At 41.2% G+C, this 27,649-nt stretch overlaps 1 protein-coding gene across 5 annotated transcripts; it reads left to right on the forward strand.

Moving 5' to 3' along the window:
- Window positions 1–27,649, forward strand: SMCO4 (single-pass membrane protein with coiled-coil domains 4). Of its 5 annotated transcripts, none has more exons than XM_071555849.1 (3): window positions 1–177; window positions 11,392–11,504; window positions 26,561–27,649. In XM_071555849.1, exon 3 carries the CDS (start codon window positions 26,693–26,695, stop codon window positions 26,870–26,872), a length of 180 nt encoding a protein of 59 aa, XP_071411950.1. In that variant the 5' UTR covers window positions 1–177; window positions 11,392–11,504; window positions 26,561–26,692; the 3' UTR covers window positions 26,873–27,649. The 5 variants fall into 5 exon arrangements, 3 of the variants coding, with proteins under 3 accessions (XP_071411950.1, XP_071411943.1, XP_071411958.1); XR_011697879.1 differs by lacking the exon at window positions 1–177 and adding an exon at window positions 10,710–11,150 and having other exon boundaries at window positions 11,389–11,504; window positions 26,561–26,692; XR_011697880.1 differs by lacking the exon at window positions 1–177 and adding an exon at window positions 10,710–11,150 and having other exon boundaries at window positions 26,561–26,692.

Below are 27,649 nucleotides of genomic sequence, written 5' to 3' on the forward strand. Positions count from 1 at the left end.
GGAGGGCGGGCAGGCAGCAGTTGCCACGTCCTCGGCGCCGAGCGGGCAGCGCCACCCGCGCCTCAGCCCCACGTGTGGCGGCGGAGCGGGGAAGTTGCCGGCGAGCAGCGCCGTGAACTCTGCCCCTCTCCCGCCGCCGCCCGTCACTGCCCGTCCCTCGGGCGAGCGCAGCTCCAAGTAAGGGCTGGCGGCGGCCGTGCTGCCGCCCGCTGTCCCGGGAGAGGCCGGGGGGTGCAGGAGGAACGGCGGGGCCGCTGCGGCGGGACGGGCCGAGCCGCGCCATGCCCGGGGCAGCCGCGGGGCAGCGACAGCGGCTCCCGGCGGGACAACTTCCTGCCCACTTGGGCTCCGAGCGCGCCGTACCGTGGCCGGGCCGCCGTGGGGACCCCCGGAAAGTTTCCGGAGAGCCGGGGACGGGCAGGGAGGGAGCCGGGAGCGGGCAGGGAACGGAGCCGGGAGCGGGCAGGGACGGAGCGGGCCACGCTGCCCGGCTGGGGCGCAGCCCACGGGAAGCACCGCGGAGAGGTTCGGGAGCTGTTCGGATGACTCATAGAAGACTTTTGGGGTTTGTGTGGGTTTGCCTTTTTTAAAATATCTTCTTAATTTCGGTTCCCGGTCGTGAGTACAGTTGTGCCGTGCAATGGGCGAGACCTGTTTAAGCAGCCTGTTGGAAAAAAAGGAAAAGTCTTAGGAAAGCAGCAAAAGGTGACCCAAGAAGGAATGAAAACAATCGGTTCTGAATGTAAAAACATGGGGTTTGTCTCTTCTTTTAAGCTCCGTGCCTTTATTTGTGCGTGTTTTGTCCCTGCGATGAGCTGACGTGAGTTCAGGGCATAGTTTTGTGATTCTCCTTATTGTTGGCTACCTTAAAAGAATTTACTTTGTGCTGTGTTTCTATATCGGTTATAGTTCACAGCTTTCTGTTTTTCTTTACTGCATGAAATGTTCTCGTGCCACAGAGATTTGCATTCCGTGGTCCCTATCCTGCCTGAAATTTGTATATTAATCGGTCTGAGTGGTACCACCCTGGGCTGTATCTCCTGGGGTTTCCGTGCTTCTCTCAGTTTTGAAAATCTGATTGTCAGTTATTTTTAGCTTTGTTTAGAATTTCCTCCTTCGAATGAACCAGAAGTCTTACAGGAATTCCCCTGATGCCCCGTTAAAAAAAAAGTGAAATTAGTTTCTCGTTGGTTCATTTTTAATAACTTTTTGCTCTCCCTCTCTTAATTGCCTTGTAGTGGCCTATTTATAACATACAGATCTCCTCAACTGAAGCTAAGAAGAAAACTGATTTTAGATTGTTCTCAAATGCTGTTGATTTCCCTGGTATGTGTCTGATAAATGAGCTGCTCCTTGTCACAGCAATTTCAGCCCCCAGTTTCCCTCATGCTTTGTGGGAAATGTAGAAGGGACATCTACTAACAGGTATTTCGGGTGCAGCTGTTGAATACCCCCCAATATTTTGGGGGAACTAGGAACTACCTGTTTCTTTAGTGCTTTTTTTTCCAGCATGGGCTTGCACAGGTCTCTGTTCTGCTCTTTGAGAGGGTTTTCGTGGAGCTGTTGCCCACAAATGCAGAATGGCACAGAAGAGCATGAACAGCACTGGCAGATGTGTACAGAGATAAAGACAAGCCACTTGTACAGCTGGGCATCTTCAGATGATGCCAGGGTGGACATCGGAAAGCTCTCCTGGAGAGTCCTGAGCACACATAACACCCTTTTGGGATACTATTGGTGTTCATAGCATGATGGGTCTGGTTTGTGTGAGACATAAGACGTTTAGTAGTGGCCGCATGCCCATGTCTTCTGTTTGTGGAACACCATCAGAGCTTTGTAGCTACCCCAGGGCATCAGACATGGGTGGAAATTGGCCTACATAAGGTGACAACCATGTCATGCTCCCTAGCTGATCATTGACTTAGTGCTGCTTGTGTGGGTGTGTGTGTGTGCAGTAACAGCAAGTGGTCTACATGCTCACTGATTATTTTGCTAGCATATGGATATAGCAGTAATTGCAGTATTTTTAAAAAATCTAGTAGTGTTTTTCCATGCATTAAATGAGCAGGGAAATGTTTTTGCATATATATATATATATGTATGTAAGATATATGTGCTGATTAGGTAATATGACCCATGTTATTGGATGGTAAATAGACTAAACACTGTATCTTTGACCATGGCTGTGTAATGCAGTTTCCTTGTTCGTTTTTGTTACAATTTTTTCACCTCCACTGTCCTTTCCCCTTGCCTGTCATCTTGAAGCTCAACAAGGCTTGTTGGGATGTTGGTGTCCCACCAAGAAGCAGTGATGAAGAGAAGCTGAAGGGATTTCTTCATAAAGAGTTACAGGAGTCCAGATTCAGCAGGCAGCATTGGTGTCATGGGGATTGCACTCAGAGGGAGATACCAATGTAAAAGATCAATGTATCAGGGTTTGAGGGAACTACCACTAATTCTCTTTGCTGAATTGGGTTGGATTTTGATTTTACTGCTACAGCTGTGCTACAGCTACTCCCAAAGCCATCTGAGCTCTTGAAGAATGGATCTGGCATGTCTTGATTCAGCTACTTTGGTCCAGGTGCTCCAGCATGAAAAGATCTTTGTCTTTGTACTAATCTCTCCATCACGTACGGAAAGAAGCATCTGTGGGTGGATTAATGTCTTATGGGTAGATTGTTGTCCACAATGTGCAATAGCAATTTGTGTTGCATGCCAATATGGATTTCTCTAGTTTTTGACCAATTATGGAAATCCTGTCATGCTTGGAGAAATGTCCTGCAAAGAGGTCTTGACCTTTGTTTTCTCTGGAAATCCCCTGGGGCTGATTGCTGGACAGGGCCACCACAGCAATGGCAGGGCTTTAAGACCACCAGTTCTGTAACCAGGTGAGATTGTTTTTCACAGGGTGAGAGATCCTGATTGTGTTGTTTTATCTTTGCTTTCTTTTTGTTTTGTTTTTGTTTGCTTTTTTCTTGTTTTAATTATAGCAGTAACAGCTTTAGAGTAGGAGCTCCATAAAGTTGAGAAGTTACCTTGCTTTCTGCTCATTATGGGAAAGAGTTATGTTGAGGGATGTGGGCTTTGTGAGGATTTGCTGAGCGCTTAATCCTGTTTGTGGCTAATAGGCTGTGCTAATGTGGAAGGGCATCTCTTTCAGTATATAAAGATCTTAACTCCTCGCCACCTTACGGAAATGTGCTGTTAAAATGCTGTTAATTATCTTAGCAGTAGTGACAGGCTATGAAGTTGTAGATGTAAAACCCCGCCTCTTTTTTTTTTTCAAGAGAGGTAGAGATACTTTCACTTGTTAAGATAAACCCTAATACAATTGCTGAAGGCAATAGAGGGACCAGGCTTTGTGTACTGAATGGGGAGAACATCCAGAGAGGCACACCTGTATCTTGAGGGGATGAGAATGTGTGTTAGTATTCTCTTTGCTGTGTTTTGCCCTATCACTAGTTTCAGGGTGGTTTTGGTTTTGTTTGGTTTTTTCATCCTTCTTTGTTTTTTGTCTTATACACTGGTTTTAGGAGCAAAGTAGTTATACACTTCGTGCTCTCTTAAAAGTCTGATCTCTGTATCTAGAAGTTTCTGACCACTGTTGTCATTAGAAATCTTGTAGAATTTCTCAAAATGTAGGTCATGCCGAATGGAATCATTCTGTATTAAAGTTCTGAAAGTAGAAGTATAATTCTAAGTATATTATCAACTTGACAGAGACTTATCTTCTAGTCCATCAGTATGCTGGTCAAAATATAATGTACATAAAATGGTGTGTGGTGACAGGATTTTTCCTCTGCAGTTTCGTGTGTGTGTGTACAAACCCTCTGTATTAATGTACGCTGTGTTAAGTAGCTACTTCATTGATAGGGCGTATATTCTTGGGGTCAAAGGAGTTACATTGTGTAGTTTTATGGTGACATTCTTTTGGGATAAAAAGCTTGTGAGTGAAGTACCTGTTTTGCCTTCCACTTTGCACATAAGCAGTATTAAAGGCACCTACAACACGGGGACATTAATTCTATGTTAACCAAGGGTTCAGTGTGAGATGTTGATTACAAGCAGAAACTGGAGCTGAGCTTGTAGATGGAATGTGGAGGGTAAGTGATTTGTGACACTGACTTGCAGTATGCAAGACACTTGATTTTTGGGTTTATGTTGAGTGGAGGTTGCTAACAGTGCTACAACTCATTTCTGTCCCTGTGCATAGGGAAGGCTGCTTCCATGACCATAATGCATTCTCTAATGGGCTTAAAAATGAGACAATAATACAGAAAATCAGTGAAAGTGTCAACCTTGAGGAATTTTTTTTTTCTTTAAATAGGTGGTAACAATAGTGCTGGACTTTTGTCAGTCCTCTGCAGATGCCTGGGGACCTGGAGGTAAAGGGACTTGGACAAGGAGTCTGCCTACCTGCAGAGTGGGTGCGTTCTCATCCACTCAGGTGGGTATTGACTTTCTTTGTTATGGCAGGAGGTCAGAGGAGACCAGTGCACAGGGTTTTGCAAAATTGCCAGATGTGTGGCAGCAGGAATGCTAAAACTCATTACTGGACTTATCACAGCCTGTGAACTAGGCTAGAATGTGAACGCATGACAGGTGCCCTAAGCTTTAGTGACAGCTTGCCTCTTATCTGATCCCTTTCATGTTTTTTATTTTATCTTGTTTGGATGGCACGTTTTCCATTAGGCTTTTTCTTATGATACTTTTCTTTGATCTGTAGGTATCTGTATTTTATTTTCTATTTACCCCCAGCTGTTCTTTTTCAATTTGTCTGATTTTTTTAATTGCATTTTTCCCCTTTGCACTCTCTATGTTGTTTACATTTGTTCTTCCTTTATTCATCTTCTTATATTGTCTCCCTTTTAACTCTTATCCTTAGAGGAACCAGTTTTATTCTTGGAGACCAGCCCTTTCTTATTGATTGCCAGCTGCTTTTATTGAAACTAATTTGCATTCTCTGCTCTTATTGTGCTAGACAGAGGACTAGTGATTTTGAGTAAAGCTCTTTCCCGAAAGGCTTTGCTCAGAAATTGTCTCTGTATTTCACAAAAAGAGTGGAAAATAAAGAGCAGCATCAGTGCAAAAGCTGCTTCTGCCTAAACCAATGTGTTTGTGTCTGTGTCACAGGAAGAGCAGAAGTGTGGCCTGCCTGCCCTGCTGCAGGCACAAATGACTTCTTCAGGCTGAAATGAGCTGATGTGGTGAGTGGAGTGCAGAATGCTGTGGCCTTGTATTTACTTACATGGCACCCCTTAGACTCTGGCAGTACTAAATCCAATCCATTTTGATGGTGACTGTGTACTGCCTTGGTACTTTTGCTCATAAGCATTTGTGTAGCTGTGGTTTTGTTTTTGTTGTTTTTTTCTTCATAGACAGGTCTAAAAAATTTATGAAGGGTAAAGATGTACTACAGTTAAAGAGTCAAAGAGCTGTGTTTGTATGATGGTAAACTTGGGGGGAAAAAAAGCAAAGTTAGAGGAGGTGGCTGGGGGGACTTTAAGACTGGAAGTACCATCTGCCTTCAGATAGACACTTTTGATGAGTCTCTAATAAGGCTCCTTGAGCCTTATTACTTGCTAAGTATAAAACCCTTGTGTTTGGGTAATGTTGATCTTGGGCTTTGTATCATGCTAGAGCTATGGACAATCATGACTTGGATGTACCAGACCTCAGGGTGTATATCCCATCTCCTCAGACTGCTGTTTGGTTTATAAATTGGTCTCACTGATTTTTCACCCAGTGTCTGGCTGGTTTTGTTTGACACCTTGGCTTTGTGTATTTGGAAAGAAGTTCTCTGACCATGGTACAGTGTTTAGTATCATGTCTGGAGGGGAGGTGTGTTATCTAAATCACTTGAGTCTTTTGCCTTGCAAATGTTTATTCTTAGCATGGCTGCTTACTGGTAATTATGAGTCAGTAGCAATCTTGCATCATGAAAGGTCTTGTACTTGACTTTGACACCAAGCTAGAAGGATACCAAAAAGAAGGATACAGCTTTTAGTTATAAAAATGGATGCCTAAACACACCTTAGGTACATGGCTGTCATGATACAAATAAGATAGAAGATCCCAGAGCCTTCTAGGAGACATTGCCTGTTGCCAGTATAAAATGTGACTATAAGCTTGCAGTCATGCCACAGAAAGGCTCAGGAAATTCACCTCTGGTTATTTGCTTTTGCAAGTTTAGGTCTGTTAAAAAACCAGTAGTCTTACTGTGCTGGGTCTGGCCATCAGCTCAACCTTCACAATGCAGCCTGCCTTGAAAGGAAGAACATACAGTTAAACTCCAGCATAGTTTAGGACAGAAACTGAAGGATCAACATGTGTCTGAAGTGGCTTGAGAGGTTTAAGTGTTGATGCTGTACAGCATCAGAAAAACTCAAGTTTACTGAATTGATCATAGTTAAAGGAGAGGCTTGAAGTTATTCTACTGTAATCTGAAGTATGATTGAAGGCCTGGGGACTTGGAGTTACTTGGGTGAAGTACTTTAGCACAGAGAAAAACTCTGCATGTCAACTTTTGTGCCTTAATTTTAGGGTTTGATACCATTATTCAGAAGTCTTGGTGCTGGTTCTTGCTGCAGAATTATTATTTCAGTCTGCAGAACAAGCAGTTTCCCTCCATTGTTTGAGTCCCCCAGATGTAAGAGAAATATTTAACAGCACAGGAAACTGTCTGTAAAAGTAAGATTTGATCTGAAATCTGATTGCCTGAACTATTGCTAAGTCTTTTACATTTCTAAAAGTTGAAGGTGACTTAGCTCTTTCTGTTGATAATTTATTTAGCATGTTAAACTCATTGTACAGTAATCTCTAGCAGATATGTTTTTGTTTTTCTTTTAAATTGCATTATAAAGTGAGGAACAGAAACAAAAATATTTATATACAATCCTTTTATTGTTTTTTTTCCATGTCTCCTAGCTGTAGCACTGCTTTCCCAAGTGGGAGAAAGGGAGACCTTTGTGTTCTGTATCCAAACTGAATAAAATGCAGAAGCCAATAGAAGGAATGAGAATCCATTTGGCTTTTCAAATCCTTGCCTTTTTTAATATCAAGATGGGTTATTACTATTGAATATGTTTTTTAAAAAAAGAAAGTTACTAAATTTAGCATGTGCTCAAGGGTGGGAGTAAGGGGAATTCCAAACACCCAAAGAAAGCTATAGGAAGAAATCTTTGGAGCAAATTAAGTAACAAGTAGAAATACTCAAGTTGGTCTGAATGTGTTAACATTGATTTCCTCCTGGACTAATTATGTCTCTCCCAACACAAGCAGGGTATAGCTGTACAATGGCTTGCAGCCTGACCTACACTGCTCACACTTTCAAATAATTAGGAGTAGGATCTTATCTGTCAGCCTTCACTTTATTTCAGTGCTGTGCTCAGTGTAAAATGTAGTGCTGAGAGAATTTCTTTTATCAGCGTAGGTGCAGCATCTGGAGTTGGCTTGCTCTGATCCCCTCTGAACAGGAGTGAGGAAGATTGGGTCTGCCTGTGGTGTATCACCCTGTCCTACCCCATGACTGGTTCTGGTAAATCAAAGCTGTTGACAGGTGGCTTAGCTGTTTTTTGGTGTTCCCTTTGGAACTAGATGACCTTTAAGGTCCCTTGCAACCCAAAGCATTCTGTGATTCTTTGTATATGTTCCTGAGATGCCCAAATGCCAGTGGTAGTTTAGTCCCAGCTATCCTTGTGACTGAGAAACTTCAGTGGGGTTTGAAGAGCGCTGTGGTTTCTTTGGGGTGGGCTTTATTGAAGGGCTGGGGTTTTTTGTTTGGTGTTTTGTTGGTTTTTTTGCCTTTTTGTGTGTTTCGGTGTTTTTTTTGTTGTTGGTTGGCATGTTTTGGGGGTTTTAGAAGAGGGTACCTGTGCAGTTGGTGCTAAACTTCTAACTTCTGGATGTGTTTTACCAAAGATTGTTTTTGGGGTTTTTTTCCAGTGCCTCTCAGAACAGTGAAAAGAACCTACAGGCCTCTAAAGCTTTCCGACTTAATGCACATCCTTGACCTTTTCAACCACTTTGTGCTTTTGCAAGGGTATAAACCTGGTTATTTTACATATCCCATGTTACTGAACTAAATGACAAATTTAGGGTTTTTGAGAGATAGGAACTTTGATGATAAATGCATTTTTTTCTCCTCTGTATAACTTTATCAGTATTCTCTGTGCTGGGCACTCCTGAAGGAGAGGTTCACTGTGAAGAGAGGTCTTCTGACAGTTTTGCCCTTAGCAACCCTGAGAAGCACAGGAGAGGAAGAATTAAAGGAAAGAGCTGTGGTGTGCAAAGTCTGAAGAATTATCATCAGTCGCTTTTTCTTATAATGGAAGGAAAGAGTTGACTGGAGGAAGAAATCTTTCCCATGGTACTGCTGGTGGAGAAGCACAGACAGTATTTGAGAGCCAGATAAGGCCTCACAAGGAGTATTACACCACAGGTGCTTTCTGGGCTGTGATCAGTGTTCTAAAATACAGTCTGAGAAACAGTCAACAAAGTAAGTTTTTCAGGGGTTGAAAAGTCTTCCAGTTAGTGAATCCTATTCATCTGTATGTGTTTAATAATCCCCATATAATGCATTTCAAAAGTGTTCTTAAGGTTATCCTTATTTTAATTTTAAAAAGAGGCATCATGGTAGAATAGTCCACATTGCATGCTTGTTGAGCAGCATATCCTCTCTGGATAAATCACTGAAAACTTTACCACATGACGTTTATTTACTGCTGTATTTTATGCCAAATTTTATTTGGTGCTTCTTTTTTTTTATGAAATGAATAAGTATGAATCTTTTGCTGAATATTTCTATTCTGTGAATGTTTATACTCATTGTGTGAAAATATATGATGCTGTGTTACCAAAACAAAAAAAATCAGGTTGTAGGTATATATTGTAATGTCATCAGGGTTTTTTTTTCTTATAAGTATTACATTAAATGCCAAAGGTCTGCTAATCTTAAGGAGGCAAATAGTTGCTTTCCAAAATAAATGCTCTTTGTGAAATTTTATTTCAAGTTGTCTACAGGAGAGTGAACATGCAAGGAATAGGGTGTGTAATGTTTTCTTTGGAACATACCTTTGGTAAATATATTTTTAAAGGTTAGTAATCTGTTTCCTGCCAAGGAAACCAAAGAGAAGAGGAGATTGTGGACATATCTGTTTTTCAATGCTCTGTTGTTTCTCTGACTTCCATCTCCTGCACTGTTATAAACTGCAGGAAAGGGATATGTGACTTGTGTTGAAAACTTTCAGGTTTCCTGTTTCTCTGAGCAAGTAGTTTTCTGGCTGAGCAGGTTCACTTTTACTGCTGGGCCATCTCTCCGTATTTTCCCTTGCCCTGAAAGATTTGTGACCTCCAGTGTTCCCGACCACCCTGTGTAGTTAGCAATCTCTCCCCTCCAGTCTCACAGTATCAGCAGTGTAGCAACACCAGCTCAGTGCAGGTCCCTTTGAATTCTGCTGTCAGTTGTATTTCTTGTGAATAAAGAATTCCAGGGAGCTCTGAATATAAACGTATCAATTATGTGTCAACACAACAGCATCTGTCGTTGAAATTGGGTATCATTTATTTGGCATCAGCATAGCAAAGATTTGGCTGACAGCCAGAGCAAAATATTCCACCAGAAGCTGCTGCAACAGGAGCCATCTCTGAAGTAATTCTCTGAAATTCAGGTGCTCTAACATCATATTTTAATAAATTCCTGAGACATTAGGGACCTTAAGCAAAAAGCCTTTCATGTTCCACATTCTTGCCTACTGTTATTTCTTTTTCATGTCCAATTTTTTTTCTGTTGTTCCTGCTCTCCGAAGAGATACATGGAAGGTTCTGGGGTGTATATATCCCACGATTTAATATCCTTTTTTGATTTTCCATTTCTTATTTCAACATTATTTACATAAAAATTTCAAATTAATGCAATCAGTATGTCTGATCTGGGGAAACTTTACTATGAAAGAGGCAAGGCTTTCAAAATAGGAGTGTAAGAAATTGTCCCTTTTCTTGCAAAAGATACATAGTTTGGGGGGTTTACTGTTTGGTTTTTTTCTTGATTAATTTAGTCTCTCTCATCTTCTTGCTTTTTCTTAGATCTTGATTAAATTTCACATTCCCAAGATGTGAGTCAAAACAGTGATTTCAGAAAGATTGGAAACCCAGTGTCCATAACACTGTTTGTCACAGACATAATTACCATAGTTGAGTAAATATTTTAGAGTACCTGTGGGAAATGGGGAACTTGGATCACTTTGTTTTTATGGATGATCCTTGTAAACCTTGAAGGTGGTGAAGAGGTAACTCTCTGATTTAATGGTGTAGCTTGTAATAATCAGCTGATTGATTCTTATAAATGAAAACAGGAACATCAGAGTTGGAAAGGTGAAAATCTGGCAGAAAGATTTGGGACATGTAACATATCCAAATGTTTCCCTCATACCTTTTTATTGACTTTGGGCTCCACAGAGTCCCAATCCCTTCATTGAATTAAAGTTTTCCACTTGCATGCTAAAAAACCTCCCTTCTAGGAAGCATTAAGAACAATACAGAGATAAAAGTAGTTGAGAGAAAATAATACGTTGGATTTTCAGTGCTGGAGAAAAAGCCTGTAGAATAAACATGAGATGCATTTTTAAGTTTTTTAGGGGTTTTTTTTGTGGGTTCCTTCCTCCTCCCTGGTATTTGAAGTCCTATGAAAGTTCAGTTTCTCTCAGAGAGAAGAGAACAATGAAAGGGAAGGAGGTCCATCATATTATCTGCATTTTAATTGGGTTGGTTTCTCTTTGGGCAGAAAAGAAATTGTAAATTTGGGTTAGCGCTTAACTTCTTACTTTCAAAAGAAATCACGCATCTAGAGTTAAGTAATAAAACCTCTTTAGGAAAATCAATGTTACCTTTATCCCAGCTCACTTTATTTAAGAGGTCAGCTTTGCTGACTGCCCTGGCATATCTTTAATGATTAACTTCTTAATGACTGTCCATGTAATTTCCATCTGGTATTTTATATAAGCGTAAGCCAAGGTGATAATAGAATGCTGTAGTAGGATGGTGTGTGCTACTCGGGGAAAAATCTCTTTCCCAGTCCTGTATGCAGTATGCATCAGCCCCAGTGAAACTGAGAGAAGCCCATTAAGAAATCTGATTAGCTGTCTGCTCTCTGGGTGAGTTAAAATCTCTGTCCAGTGTGGTAATCAGTGATGTCTAACTGGGGGCTTACCTGGTAATGGTGCTGTCGCCTTTTATAGAGGCGCCTTCCCTTGCAGTTCCGCCGGGCGTGTGTGTTCATTGCAGCCACCTATCACATTGAGCCTCCAAGTGAGACCCTGTAATAAATTTTAAAATGCTCTTCAGAGCTGAAGCTGGCACCGACTTGTTCTGTTGTGTCACCCTTCGTTTCAGCAGGTTTCCTTGGGAGCTCTCCAAGTGTCATGTAAGCAGCAGCAGACAAGAGGAGGGAGAGTGCGCTTTGTGTGAAAGCAGCGCGGAAAAGTGCAGCATTAGGTTCAAGTTTCAAGGTAATGTCAAGTACTAGTCTGTGTGCTTGCTCCAGCAGTGATTTTCTGCAAGTTAAGAAAAAAAAGCATAATTTTCGGAAGTGAATGTGAAAAATATTTCAAAAGTAGGTTTAGTAACTTTAGTAATTTAATAGCCTGTAAAGTCTACATCGTTTTCCTGCTAAAATGGAGAATGTGAGAAAGAGCAATTCTAATGTCAGCAGTCCTTGATGTATTTATAGCTGTAAAATACAGACCTGGTGTCCTTTCCCTATCCACACAATATTCATGTCCATGGAGAGACCTGGCTGAAACCTGTGGAGCACTGCAATAGCAATTGAGACAAGTTGTCAAATGGGAACCGAACTTTTCATCAGTTCTTGCCACATGAACATGGACTTACACCTTTTGAAGGTGTCATCTGTTGGTAGGTGCTACCCATCAGTGTTAGTTCATCTTCCTTCTTTCCTTTCACTCGAAGGAGGTGAATTTTTGACTGCAGCTGTCATGATGGTTGAGATTTTTAAATTTTAGTTTATATGCTTTTTGCTTGTGGATTCCAGCAAGTTACTGTGATCTTAGCCATGCTTTGTACCTGATTTTGTATTTCATTCTAAACTTGCAATTGTGAAAGATGCTAATATTGTGTCATTTCTGTCTAGAGGTTTATGAAAAATTGCTCTGTTGTTAGCACCTCCCATTGACTGAAACTTCAGTATACCCTCAAGGGAAGTGAGGTGATACATATAGTACAGCATAGTAGATAAAAGGTAACGCTTCTCTCTTTGCCTTCTCAAAAATCTGCTTTGTGTTTGTAATTCTGGTTTCAAGTCTTGGTTAATTCATGAAAAGAAATCTCACTTCTCTGTTGGACAGAAGGGCAAGCAATGGCTGATGGCCTGTATCGTAGGGGGAGTAAGCAGATCTGATACCTCTTGTCCTTTGTAGGAAAAAGATGGTTCTGAGAATCCTTCTGGAGGTGGTATGTATTGTCCTCACCTTGAAATGCACAGAATGTGCTTCTTAATTCCCTTGGGTTTTGGAGAGCCCTTGCTCAGAAGTGTGGGTGCATTACACTTGGCATTATTTAGAATATTCAGGCTTTGGACTGGTTAGTTAGAGGTTCTGTTAAACCACTGTCGGGTTTTCTATCTAGATCTTTAGTTTATTTGCTTCTCTGTGTTGAACCTCCATACCTTTTCATAGTCTCCCCTCTTCTTCCCAGTACAAATTATCATCAGTTTTTGAGGAAATGAACATTTTCCTTTTCCTTTAACTTGCACCAGAAATTCAAAGGACAAAATGCCTCTTCTTCACCCTTAGGAGTGAAGTGCTATTTTATAGCACCTTCAGATTAAATATTGGAGTTGCCAGTCTATTCTGACACTGTAGTTCTTGTATTGAGGAACGGCCTGTTTGAAGCAGTGTTTGCAAACCCATTTCATTACATCTCACTATTACCAAGTCAGTACTGCAACCTTATATAAGCCAGTCTCCATCCACTTAACTCCAGGACAACTGTGGTGATTAATATTTATATAAAAGCTTTCATGTTTCCACAGTGAAATTGTCTCACTTTGAAAAGAAAAGGTGGCTTTTTCCCTGTTGACTTGGTGTGAAAAAGCTTGCAAAGGCTTTCAGCAGCACTGAAGCTGAGGCAGGCATCAGCAGAAAAACCAGGGTCATCTTTAATTCGGTATTTCACTTTGTGAAATTGCCTATTTCAAGAGAAATAAAACATTTACATGTATATTAACCAATGTTTGCCAGCTCTTGGAATAAAGCCAGTTCTCTGAGGGCCAAACAAATGCTCTGAGTGAATGAGTAATAATCTGCTATTGTCACTCCTAATTTGTGGATGGGTAGATAGAGCAATGTTTGCCATTTTAATTTGTCCTATTCGCTTGAAAGACTAGAAATCACGATTAGCTATCAGCTTAGAGTATCGATAGTGTGTCTGTTTATAGCTGATTTACTCAGTATAGCTGTTGCAAAAGTTCAAAACCTCCCCATATGATAGGAACTCGTGGAAGAGCATGAGAACACGTGAAGGTTACAGATGTTTGGGGACACTAATTTGGAAGTTGCAGCCAGAGGCTGAAAGATACATGGCATTTCCTCTTTATAAATGACATGCCAGGTCTCCCTGTGCCTCATTTATTTTCTGAGGAAATCTGTATTGTCATCTCGCTCATGTTAATAGAAAATTAAAAATCTATGAATTCCCAGGATAATGGCTGTATTGAGCCTGTGTTGATAGATAAGTAAGATTGGGACATAATACTGAGTACCTTACAATGATGTTTTTCTGTGTCTGTGAGCCTTTCCATTTGCTTAATTTTCCAACAAATGCAGTTAAAAACAGTTTTGAAAACTTCATATTACACATTTATTGTGAGTGTGCTTTTGTCATGAAGTTAACAGCAATCCTGGCACAATGGGGGTGAATAAAAACCTCAATGAGACTTTCTTTTGTTGAGAAAGATGAGTGTTTTTAATGGTAACACTTAAAGTCCTACCCCTATGAAGCCTGTATTAAATGCTGGAGGGAGGCAAATAGCACAGCCCCTCTGGAGTAGGAGTTTAAGGGAATAAGAGTCACTCTTGAGATTAAATTGTCCACAGAGTGTCCTGTTAAGTTTTCCTTGAGATCTCCTGACTGGTTGTGGAGGAGTGTGCTATATCACACCTAAATATGTAGGTAGGAGATGGATGAGAAGTACGAACCTCAGCTGTCAGCCACTAAAAGCAAAGAAACACAGTGCAGAGGTGAGACTGATCATTGATGTCTGTCTTCTCTAATGGATGGACTCTTCTTTCAGTCTGTATTGCACTTCCATGCAGCTTTTCTTCCATGCACTGCTTTGTCTTTCTTTTTGTTTTGCTTCTTGAGCACTGTGGGGGCTTTCCTGCCCTTTCTGTCTGAGCTTCATTATCTTGCTCACCTACTTGGACTTGGACTGCATCATAACTTTTTTTCCCTTTCTCCCCTGTGCATTAAACTTCCTACCTGTCATCTTGTTAAGTGAAGTAACAGGAAGAGCAGTTGGTGTTGATGTAGTAGATACCAGGATGTCCACAGCCCAGAGCGCAGCCATTAATATTCTGTCTGTAAGCTGTGGAAGGCTGACTCTGAGGAGATGCTTAAAGATACGATTCCTCAACCCCTCTGAAAGGTCAGACGTAGGACTTAACTTCTGTACTCGGCAACCTTGGCTGTCACTTGGTGTTCACAAGCGCTCTGATAAGATTAAAAACTAATATGTCCCTGTTTTGAGAGAAGGTCAGATAATACATGATTCAAACCCTACATGTGCTGGATCATGGGCAAGAACCTTTAAACACCCATTCCCTGCACATGCACAGTTCCCGAAACCATCCATGGGCCCCAACGCTGACTGGACTTCCACTGTTAGGGGTTCAGGGAACAACTTAATTTGATTTTTGGATGCCTGCTCTTGGATTCACAGGAGCATCTGCTGAATACTCCAGTAGAATAATATCATATTTAGCATTATGCATGTCAAGGTGGGGGTGATGTAAAGAATAAAGCAAAATGAGTTGTATTTTTAGGAGCTGGTCAACAGCATCTTAATAAAAATGTGAGGGTGAGAGGAGAACTAATTACCACAATACAAACAAACAAAACCCCCAGGTTAAAGACAAAAAACCTCTAAAAACCAAAACAACAACCCCCCTAAAAATACCAACCCTCAAACCTCCCAAAACAACACCCCAAAGAGAAACAACTCCACAGCCAACCCACCCAGCAGCTTGGAGCAATGTTTCTTGAAATTGCTTTAAAATACAAAACTATTAAGATTAATCTGAATCAATCTATACAGAGTAAGATAGATGTGTGCTTAGATCTCAGCAGCAGCAGGTGCTTGCAGTATTATAAATAGAAAGCAATACAAATTGAGGTGCTTATTAAATTTGCCTTTATGATGCTTTGAAGAATTGCCATAGAACAGAAAAGAAAAATTACCAGAGCCTCTGGATTAGAAGGATGACTTAAAATAGCTGTGCTGCCCAAGGAAACAGAACATAAACTAGAATAAGTGATAGACTTATTCAGAAAAGGTTATTTAACAGCAATTTGTCTCTAGTATGGAGAGGTTGGCCAAGAGCTTTGGAGGGATGTGATTGAACACAGGAGGGCTTAATTTTTTTTGTCAGTTATAATATGGTATTGAGTTTTAATATATTTTCCAGGAGATTGCACTGTAATCCTTTCTAGCACTTATGTTTCTCAAGTTTTTCCTTAGTTCCCTTTTCTCCTTTCCCAGCTAACAAAACCTAATTCTGCAGGAAATATTTGTGTTTGTGAAATAGACTCGTTCAGAATTTTTGCTGCCTCTTGCATGAGGCCATGGTGTGGATCCTGTATGTCATCCAGCATTTTCTAGGATTCTTGAAACACTGTGGGGGCTCTGCAGAGAAGTGGCTGAGCAGAGCAGCTAACAAATAGTCGAGTAAACCAGATCAGAGCAGAAGGCTCAACTGACAGACTAATGAAAATAGATTAAAATCTGTAGTGTTTTTTTCTGTAACGAGATACTCAAATTTATTTAATTTGGCAGGGAGTAAACCAGGAAATTTTAGTGCGGGAAAATCAGTGTTTTAGGAAGCAGTGAATTGCCTGGTGTGAGATCTGTGAATCTGCTTTTTAATAGCTAAGCACAGGCATGCTGCTGGTGGAGAGAATGTCTGTGGTGGCATGGTGTTGCTGCTGCTCCCTGCTCTCTTGGTTACTGTCTTGGAAGATGCCTGACACAGAAGCGGTGAAGTCATCCACGTTAGAGGTGGTGATAACACATGTGCACATGCAGAACAAGTCAAGTCATTCACAGAGTGAAGGGGCAAAAGGAACAAGTGCAGACCACAGAACTCCTGACATTCATACCCAGATCTCCCTGGCACTGCATGCATGAGCTGAAGTGGCTGGTACACCATACTAAGTATTTAATGTATTTTACCCATGGTTAGGAAATCAGTTGCATCCATGTGCTTATAAGTTGCAGGAAAAAGACAACTTAGGAAGTGCACAAGCACCTCTACCTTTGGAAAAATTTAGTAGGGAATGAAGCTGGTATCTTGCACTAAGCTTATTGGGATTAATGCAGTGGGTGACTCTGAGAGCTCTGTGAATATATCAGATTGCTTTAAAAACAACCTGAGTGGAAAAGAGGGCTGTACAGAACTGAATGGGCAGGGTGAATGTGAGTACTGTTGCACAGGGAGAGTCACATTTTGGTCTTGGTATAAGTGCTTTAAAAGGAGGTCACTTGAACTTTACAGTGGTTGAGCTGTGGTACTGATCAATAGCTTGTTTGCTAAACGTTGTAGAGGAACTTCTGAGACATCCTTCTCTGACTGCCTGGACTTGCTCGTAATGCACTTTGTTACACACATGGCTCCACAGCATTTGCTTCTGCTTCTGAGTTTTTGAGCTGGTGGAAAGTCTTGGCAGGAGGACTGTAAATACGAGCATGTAAATAGGTGGTGCAAGAGCCAGTGTTGCAGAACTGGTGAGGAAAAACAGTCTTGTGTTTAGAGGCTGGCTTTGCTGGAAAACTCCCTTTGGTTAAACTGTGTAAAAGCTTTTTCTTTCTGTCTGTAATTTTATTAAGTCTTAATTAAACTTTCTGAATTTAAATTAGTTTACATTAATGTCACACTGTCTTATTGCATGTATATTGACAGACACTAACAGGGATTTGATCAGTCTAATCCAGCTATATGTAATTATGTGCCTTCTCCTTAAACAATTACAAAAAGTCTGTCAGTCATGGCAGGAAAGCTGACTGCTTTATTCTAATGTGGGATTGTTTAGTGAAATGTAATAAGACTTCAGGTTTAAGCTGGGGAGTAAACAGAATGAGATTTTACTGAGGCAGTAATAGGAAGAAAAAATTCTCCACCCATCCTGTGTTGCAAGTCTCAGTTCTTATCTTCCCTCCTGTCCACAAAAGGTGTCCTGATTGCATTGTTGTCACACTGATGTTGAGAACATTTCTGTAATTTGAAAGGAATTTGGGAAGGATGCAGATTTCTGGCTGCCAGAGGAGGACCTCTAGCCTAAAACTGTGGTACTCTTCTAATGTAAGGTGGAGGCTTTTATTTCATTTATTGATAACTTGATTACGCAGATCAAATGAAAGCATATAGGCAACAGAGGTGGGAATGAAATCTGCCAAACAGCAGTGCTGCATAAGCTTTAAAACACCTGCCCTGCTTGGAAGACTTGTAAGAAAGGGAGTAACACAGGCACCCACTTCATCGATTGTATTTGGGTCAATTTCTGTGTGATTTAGTTACTCTCCAGTGTCATGCACTCCTTCCCTGGCACATGGACAACAAACAGGGAGAGGCAGGCATATTGCCAGCAGTCTTTCCTCAGCCTCCTACTGGAAAATCATCCATGCCAAGTAAAGCTTGAAAAACCAGAACTTCAGATAAGCCCTGAAGGGGGTAAGTTTGAGATCTGAACCCCTTGTTCGGCGTGCTCTGGCATTGCATCCAGCATGCTTCAAATGGCGAATACCTCCAAGTTACTGTGTAAAATAAAATGGTAAGTGCAGTTTTCAGTGCAGTGCTGTCCATTTCCTCCTGCAGGACTGTCTCAGGAGGATTCCAGGAGCCCCGGTACACATGCGTTTTGCTCATTCCTACGGCAGAAAGTTCTGTATCTTGAGCTAGAAGAGTGAGATTTCCCTTTGTGCCTTCTGAAGAAACAAACTGTTTCACAAATAGTTTTGAGTCCATCATGCACAAATAGTCCTGTGCAGGAAGTACACACATTTAGACAGTTCAGCTTCAGGTGTGAGTTTGCAGCAGCAGTCAAGGTCTCAGTGGGCTGGCATAGCTGTACTGGAGAACAGAAACATTATTTTCACTCCAGAGTCCTGAAGCTGTCCCTTCTTGCAGATGCCAAACTCTTGAGGTTGGTCTGGGAAAGCAGCACTTCTATTTTGAGGAGCTCTGACACCAGTCACTAGTTTATTTTTATTATTTATTTAGTGTAGCTATTTAGAAACTGACTGAATTTCCATAAATACATGAATAGATAAATGTTTTGTATCCAAAGGAACATTGTCAGGAGCAGCTGAGAAAATTACTTTTTAAGAAAACAGCTGAGCAAACACATAATATCTTAAGTTGTACTAGGTGTTGTGGTTTGCTGCATTTATGCACAAGATCATATGTAGCTGTAGAGATGGAGAATGGCAAGCTCTTCTTTTACAGCCTCCCCTAGGAGTCGAATTCATGCAGTGGCAGAAATTACATGTTTGTTTTTCTCGTGTTGTCAGTAAACAGTTGCATTTCTTCACTGGAATGCCTGCTGCAAAAGTTGTCTTGATGCTGGTTCTTTATCTACAAACTAAAATACGGGTTATTTATCCACCTGTTCATGGAGCAAAAGGACTTGCCTTTTTATTTATTTTGTTTTAATTGGATTCTGCTCTGTTTCTTTGCTGCGTTGAGAGCAGATAGGGTTGCACTGCAGTGCTGTATGCACCAAACCCAACATCATCTCGCCACTGTTGAACAATGCCTTCCCAAATGCAGAGATCTGCGGCTTTTTGTTTCTAATAGAGAGTGCTCGCTATATCCAAGTCCTTAGAATTGTGAAAATCATATTGAAATAGCTTTCTGCTTTGGCGGCCTTGCTCTCTCGGACTCCCTGGCAGCATTCAGTGCTGGCTTTCATTTTCCAAATGCTGTGAGTAGTTTGAAGACACTCAAAGCTGCATTTACAGTAAATGTGATGTTGCAGTAATGATGGGTCAATTCAGATTTAGAAAAAAAGCTACCACCTCTCACTAAAAAATAATTTTAAACTGACTTCAAACAGAATCTTAACAGTTCTCTGTTGTTATGTGTGTAATTAAAAGCTTTTACCCTTGAAAACAGGGTTCTTTGATTTGCTAATTGTAATTCCTTGCTACAGTCAAATAGACTGAGGTAAATTTTTATGGTATTGAGAATTGGCCTCATGCTGTAACATGAAAATCCATTTTTCACAGAGCAAAAAATTTTCTCTTAATGCTTTTCTTCATTTTTAGCAGACTCTGAAATCGTGACAGTGTCACTGAAACAGAAGATTTCAGATTCAGCATTGCAAGCATTATTTTCAGCTATGCATGAATTCTGCTGCACAGCTTCAATCTACAAGGAGTGCGTGACCCAGAGCATTTGACCATGCAGAAGCAAAAGTTTATTTGCATGGCTGTTGTTGCAGTCATTGCTATTTTGTTAGGCAATGGCTTGTACAAATTAAAAGTTGGGGGTTTTTTAAGCAGGTGGTAATTTCCCCTCTTTAGTGGTTGCACAGAGCTGTGTTTCAGTACCAAAAGAAACTGTCCTGTAGCTAGAATATTCACTTTGTCATGGGCTGCTTTTGTGTTCTTCTAAGTGGGCTGGCTGTGGAGGTTTCAGGGGAGAGATAGAGAATGTGACTAGGATTGAAGTGTTTTGCTAATCCTCGGCACAGGCTCACCTTTTAGGGTTCAGCTTTCTTAGTCAAATTGGCAAATTTCTGCTCCAGTCTTTGTCACCCACACAAGGGATTACATAGAACCAGTGAAATAATGAAGTTTTTTTTTAAACTATAATTTTACATTCAGTGTTTAAAATTGTGTTAAAAATTGTGCTTGAATGTGATGGAAATAGAGGTGAACAATCACTACTGCAGTTGCCTAAAACTGTTACAGTGAAGTTTTTTTGCCTTTTTTGCCCCAGACGCCTTCTGCATAGAGCCAGTTTTGTGAGGCACTGGGTGCTGAATGCGTCTGACACAAACACAGGGGCAGGTTTAGTTCTGTCTCTGCATGGCAGTGGGGTGTGAACCAGTCCAAATGCTCCTGCAAATCCTGCCTGGGTAATAGCCACAAAAAGTGATGAATGTGTTCTTCAGAGTGAAGATGTAAGGGTTGTTATTTTTCTCTCTTCCACCTGCAAAAACTGAAACACAAGGTCAAAAACAAGGGACAGAGTTGGACCTGGGAGGGTGGAAAGACTGCTTGCACATCCCATCCAGAGCACCAGTATTCCTGTTTGTAAATCTGTTCCAAACTACTAATCAAATACTTTTCCCATTTGGCTGCATGTCTAAGCTGGGCAAATCACCTTAGAAATTTGTGACCTTACTGATTCTTAGAGTTGTGGGAAAGAAAATTCCCCGTCGAAAATGTGGTATGTCACCTGGAGGTAAAAGCAGTTATGGAGTAATGTCAAAAAAAAAATCTGTGTTCCATGGGTTAGCCTAAAATAAGACTTGTCCTTCATTAAATAGTACCCATGGTTTGTGTAATAATATTACATTCAGTTCAGTCATTCATTAAAACCCAAACCATTTGCCTGGTTTCAAAGGTAGGAAATAATGCATCTCTGTTGCTAAGACCCCACTTTAATTAAGGGTAGAAGTAAGAGTGATATTACTTCCATTAATTTGTTGGTGCTGAGCTCCCTATGCTGGCTGGGGCAACACATCAGGTTTCCTTCTGCTCTGTTGGAGCTCCCATCTTCTTGCAGTGTCCACTGGCTCAGTTGCAGGGAAGTTGAATTTGCTTGTGGTAAGGGCAGGGGGGGGGAGTAAACCCTCGTGTGTAGAAGACCCTGCACTGCTGCTTTGGCTGCACAGCGCTGCTCTGTCAGTTCTGCTGGGGCCATGCAAGGAGAGTGCTCTGTGCCATGGCCCAGGCCTTCAGCAGCACTCGAGGAGCAATCCTGTTTCCCTGGTGGGAAGGGTGGTCTTTGGCACGAGTATGGGGAGTGCTCCCATTTTAATGACTGCTCAATGTTGAGCAGTGGTTCCCTGCTCCACAAGGCTTTCTCTTGGCCCTCTAGCCCCCACCTCCTTCTCTTTCCATCTCTTAGACCCAATTCTTCCAGCCTCTGTACAGCAGCTTTGGCTGCAGTACCCTAAAGTAATCAGCCCAGCAGCAAAAATAAGTAACAAGCTGATGTTGGTTTGGGTTCTTGTCTCTGGTGCTGGTGTGTCCTGGTGATTGGGAACTACTGGTTTGGGGGCTTTTTAATGTTCAAATAATCTGAAGGGTATTGCCTGCTTAGATTCTTGTGTCCATTTCCCTAGTGCTAGCAGGCAATCTGAATATCAGTGTGTCCAGATTGTCTGCTGGTTTGTTGTTTGGTTTTATTTTTAACGTCTCAATAACATTCATGTCCCTAGGGGGAAATTTAAATTATAAAAATTAATTCTTGTCAGATTGTTTACTTGAATTTCAAGTTGTTTTGCTATTCCTGAAATGTTACAGCATCGGTAGCAGGATCACAAAGGCAGGTTGATCCAAATTGGATTGCAAACACTTGTAATTTTGGTTTTGGAGAAAAATTAGTCAGTTTAGCATGGGTAATATGTTCATGTTGTAAGGTTGGTGATGGTAAATTCTTTAGACATTGAGACATGCGATTAAGCTAAGTGCAAATAAACAAGACCTTTTGTGCATGTGTTGCATGTACAGGGATCTGCAGATCCGTGATACTCCACAAGCACTGGTGTAACTGGAGTCAAGGCTGCCATTCAAGACTTACAGGAATAGCCATGTGTGGTGTGAGGAGCTTTTAATTTCAGATTACTAAGTGCCAGGGTTAATTTTACAAAAAAAAGCAGACAACAGACTCCCCACCGGCTGGAAGACTGTTGATGTGTTTTGAAGGATACCAGTCCCTACAGGTTCCACTACAGCCTTCTGGTACAAAGTTATCCCTGCTTAGCCACGGCTGACTTGCTCTAAGATGCTGGCAAATGCTTCAGCAGTGAGTCCACTGATTCATGCTTTAAGGTTTTGATGTTAGCTCTGCAAAAACAGTTTAGAGTAACTTCACACAGAAGATAGACTGAAGAGCACTTTTGTGTATAAAAGGCAATGTGGATGAGGAGCAAGAAGAAGTGTAATCTCTCTAGTAGGCAAGCCAGAGTACTATATTTGTGGATTTTTATTATCTTCAAGAATGATGTCTTTCTCTTCAGTGTATTGAACTTCTAATGTTTTGTTCTGCTTGAAACCTTAGCTTTTCAGTGTCAAGCTGGGGTAGGCTCTGTGAAATGGGTGTTTTAAACAACTATACCAAGTCAACACTTTCTTGACTTGGCAGTCAAGATTGTTTCTAACCAGCAGGTTCCTGCTTTCGGCGGGGGGGAGGGGGGAGCTTTGCCATAGTGAAAAATAATCTCATCACCCCATGCAATTTTATTATCAAATTTGAAATTGCAAAATAAGGAAGGTGAAGTTACAGTCTCTGGCTAGTGCCAGGCTGCTGTCATGGTGCTGCAGACTACAGATACACCACTTTTGCTAAAATGTCTCCTAATCCCATCTGTTGCTGTTCTACTTATGTCCCAGTTGAGGAAGTTGCCGACTTTTCAGTTAAAACAGTAGTTGAACGAGTTTGGTGATCATTTCCAGCCTTGGCAGATGCTTGGGCCAACTGAGCAGTTAACAGTGGGAAGCAGCTTTAGGAGTCTGCAGCAGTGAGCTGTTTGGGGCAGACTGAAATGGGAAGGAGACTCTTGGGTTCTGTTTGAGGAGGAAAGGTGAGTTTCCAGGTCTTCTACAGCTGGATGAGGGTTAGAGGTCGCACAAGACTGAAGTACCTGTGAGACATCACTTTCTCACGGACCTTTTGATAGCAATGTGAGATGTTTAAATGGGCAGCGCTAAGTAATCTGTTGATTACAACCATCCCAATGCTGTATTATTTCCTTCCTCTCTTCACATAAGCTCAGCTTTCCCAGTGCACAAGCAGGGTGATTACTGGCTGAAGGAGGACATAGCTCAATAATATCAGATAATTTGTTCTCATGTGCTGTGTACACCACGGGAAACAAGACCTTAATGTTGTAATCCTGTCCTGGACACTGACTTGATGTGCTTTATGGATCTGTTCTTTTCTTTCCATAATTTTCAGGTGTCATTAAAGTCTGTGGGGGCTGGCAAGAGGCTCGGCAGTGGAAAGGGGTAGCTGTGACACTCTCACTGCGCTTGTGTGATACATAGGCTGTAGAATTTCCTTGTATCCAACTGAGCACTGTTTCTTCGGTGCTGTTTCATACCAAGATGAACATAGCAGGATCTACAACATCCTAGACTTTTCCTATGGGGAAGTGTTGTCTCTTGCAGTGACTGCCTGATCCTGGTAGTCATGACTGGGTGCCTGGTGGCAGCAGGAACCTGGCAGCAACTTGCAGAGATTCACTGCTTCCATTTTATGGTTCAGTTAAGATGAACCCTACGGCTCATCTCTCTGAAAACTGTGGGCCAGTTTCTGTGCAAGTTCCTCTGCCAGTAGCAAAGCCAAGCAACCCCGTCTGCTGGAAACATACTTGCAGATTAATGTCAGATTCCCAAACTGGAGAGCTTGCAATTCAAGTGGTGCTGACGCTTGTGGGAAGGCTTTCTGCTCTAAGCTGTCAGATGTTAGCTAGTGTATGTAATTACCTTGGTATAATTTTTCTCCAGAATGAAATATTAATTCAAAAGAGACTTAAAACAACATCCTGATGTTTTTAATGTCTGGGTAGCAAGTGATGCTGCATAGAGCAAGGCATACATTTATTGTTAGATTGGTTTCATGGCAACTCCTGTTGGTTACTATGGCACACAGGAAGTCCCAAAGGCTTTTACTGTCTGTCACTTCTTGAAACTTGTGAGTAATCTAGATACAAAACCCACTGACATACATTAGCAGTGGAGACAGAAAACAATACAAAAATACAGCCTGAAAAGCTTTAGGAATCTAATTATCCCATAGGGCAAATGTAATTTATATTGCATCATGGTTTTTCTAGAGTTTGGTAATAATTCTTGTGATTGGAGCAAGAGGAGAGGGAATGGAAATGGAAGGGTTAAAAGATACTCCTTTTGCACCAGAGGAAATTCAAGAGTTAGAGAAGTGATAAACAACAAAACCAAACCAGAAACCCATAGCTTGCAGAAGGTTTAATACCAAAAGCTCTGCCCTGAATCACTAAGAGATTCGAGGATTTGCTGAGAAGAAAGTTATGAAAGTTTAAAAATTAAGTAGTCCCATTTGATTGGTATCAAGAGGGTGTTATGTGTAGTTGTTGCATTCAGCTCTCGTTTACCTCCATCAAGAAGTTCATTGATCACTTCTGATCTCTAAATCTGTAAAATATTTCAATCCTAATGCTGCAGTATGCAGAAGAAATTAATTATTTCTAGGTCTTGAACTTTACTGTTTCCTTTTTTGAAAGATACCCCAAGTGCCAAAATTTCTCTTCTGTACTTTATCAAAACTGAAGTGAAGGGTTTGCATTGGAGTGCAAGTGGAATTTGCAAAGTTTATGATCAGAAAACAACTGCCTGAAAGATACGTGTGCAGGGGATGCAGAACTGATGGATCTCCAGTGAGATCTTGTCATGCTTGAGATTTTTTTGTTGGGGGTGCTTTTTTTGTTGTTGTTTTGTTTGTTTGTTTAGAATGTATCCAGGAAGGATCATATAAAGCCAGAAATGCTGATGGTTGGATTTGTTGTTGGTTTTCTAGTACCACATGGTTGCTCTGATAGTCTGGTTGATTCCAACAGTTCAAGTTAGCAGAATTATTCCACTCTTTACCTTCAATGATGCAGTATCTCAGTAACCTAATTGGCTGGGTGAGATTCACAGCAGGCAGGTTGATGCTGTTATGAGAAAGGGTGAAAACTCCTTTGTAGCTGCAGATAACCTGAAGGTAAGGATTCTTGCCTAGTATGTGAGTATTTTAGTTTGTTTTTTCCTTTTGTGGTCAGGCTGACAAATCAGGTTTAGTGCTAAGAGCAACAGAAAGCATCCCACTTTCAATGAAACCTCTGGTAGCATTGACCAGAGATGACACAAGAGGAAGTTGTGTCTGGGGTGAACTGAACGAGCTTTGCAGCTTTGCTTGATGACACATGCTCCTCACCAACAGCAGCATGCTAAAACCATCTTTATATTTTGAAATAAAGAAGGAAGAAAAGAGGAAGCTGCAGTACCTCACTAATTTCTACATACATTTTATTCTGAGTATGTTAGAGTGATGGAAAAACATGAGTTCATAATTTACTGCAGCTCAGTGTTTGACCCCAGTAGTTGTGACGGTCCATATTTGTGTTTAGTTTCATGTGGCCTCTGTGCAGCTATTGTGCCATGGCAGAACCAGAGGATGTGTCGAAGAGGAGGGTAACCAACAGCTGGCAGCCACCCTTTGCTGCACAGCCAGGGAATTGCACCCTTGTGGGCAGCTCAGGGACATAAAAATTTAGAGTATGGAAATGCTGAGCACCTACTACTTCACCTCATTTCAAAGGCTTTCATACCATGCCATGTTTTTCTAATCTTGCATTATAGATACTTCTTTTAAAAATTGTCTAGTAGATGCTTCTAGTAGAACTACCTTCTACTTTATTGATGACTGCTTGTCTACACCAGTGATTTGTAAGCAGGCTGGTTATCGCTTGGGCTCTTTATGTTCTGTCAATGACAGCTGCAATAAGAGTGACAGCACTGAGTCATGTTATGATTTAGACTTTGTTCTGTGGCAGCAGAACCAGAAGTATTAAATTAAGTAGTCCTTTCTCCCTATTTCTTCCTGTTAGAGTGCCCTTTATTCCAATAAATACCTGTTGTGGGTGATAAATGCTTATGGCAGGGCATGTGCTGCCCTTGTTCTGCAGGTTTGTGGGGAGCCACAGCCCCTGAGCAGGGAGCCTGCTGCTGTTTCCAGAAAGGGGCAGCTGGGACCCTGTGTGGAAGCAAGACTAATTCATACTTTTTTCATGAAGTCTTCAGGTGTGTTACCTTGTTTGCCTTGGGGGATAAAATGTATCGTGCCAGGCTTTGTTTCTGGCTTGACAGAGTGCAAGTTCAGGGCTCTTGGACAGACACACACTCTGATGAACTGCTATAGTTTCTGTGGGGAAAGTGTTATGTGGATGATCTGAGGAAGTGCACTGTGATTCTGTTTCCTTGAAAGAAGCTGCATGGGTGTCTGCTGGATGAAAGATTATCCAAGTGGAGCTGCAAATGGTTTTAATAACTGGAATATGAATTGCTTTCTTTCTCTTGCAGTTCCTTGCACAGCCAACCACTTGAAGGAGAAGGAATTGTTCAGCGCCTTCTTTTGAAAGACCTTGGACTGTTTCCTGCTGTTCCACTTCCTCTGTGTCTACATTTCGGCAAACAAAAGATCCAAAGAGAAGGATGAGGCAGCTAAGAGGAAAACCCAAAAAAGAGACCTCCAAAGATAAAAAGGAGAGAAAACAGGCAATGCAAGAGGCCCGCCAACAAATCACCACCGTCGTGCTTCCCACGCTGGCTGTCGTAGTACTGCTGATTGTTGTATTTGTTTATGTAGCGACTCGTCCAAACACAACTGAATGATGCAGCTTTTCAGACTCTCTAGCTTTGGGGTATTAATAATTTTACCAAGAGCCAAAAGGAACTCTCTACCACTCCTCTAGTACTTTACAATGAACTTGCTGGTATTTTCAGTCTTTCTCTTGGTTAGGGTCCTGCGGATTCTCTTTAGGAATGCAACATAAAACGTATTATTGAATGTGCCAGTACGTTTTATGGTCCAGTTCATGTGCCTTTCCGACTTTTAAAATGGTGTTTTTCTTAAATCTGTTTGAAGCTCTATATTGTAAAAGGAAATTGTGTTCTGCTATAAATTTGTAAAAAATCAGCTTTCAGCTTTTATCCCTGTTATGGATAATGTTGCTCCCATGAGCTCTTGTATGTCTACTTCAGAACTTCCAAAGAAGTACATTTCTTCTTTGTACTTAATGTCTTATGAAGTGCTTTGATTCAGAAAGGATATATTTATTTTTTGAATAAAAGAGAGAAGTGTTACTTGGAATCTTCAAATTATTTTGCAGAAAATGTGACTTAGTGTGAGAGCCTACATTGTGTAATGATTTTTTCATCAACAACTGTGTAGTTCACTCAAAAGGAATTTCTTTTTGGTGTGAGATGCCAACATTCAAAGTGAGTACTTCAGGATCTGCTGGAAGGAATCTTACAGGATTTGGAAAGGGAGATTCTGCCAGGTTATGATGAAGCAACTAATAACAATCTACGTAAATGCAGATAGTTGTTTATCTGAATGTTCAGTATTTAAATCTGTTTAAGTGGCAATAAAAAGTGATTTTGGATACA

Source organism: Pithys albifrons, chromosome 1 (genome assembly GCF_047495875.1).
Source record: "Pithys albifrons albifrons isolate INPA30051 chromosome 1, PitAlb_v1, whole genome shotgun sequence".
In the NCBI taxonomy this organism is placed as follows: Eukaryota; Metazoa; Chordata; class Aves; order Passeriformes; family Thamnophilidae; genus Pithys; species Pithys albifrons.

Excerpts from the sequence above, each read along its gene's own strand:
- SMCO4 (XM_071555849.1), top strand. The coding sequence starts at position 26,693 with ATGAGGCAGCTAAGAGGAAAACCCAAAAAAGAGACCTCCAAAGATAAA.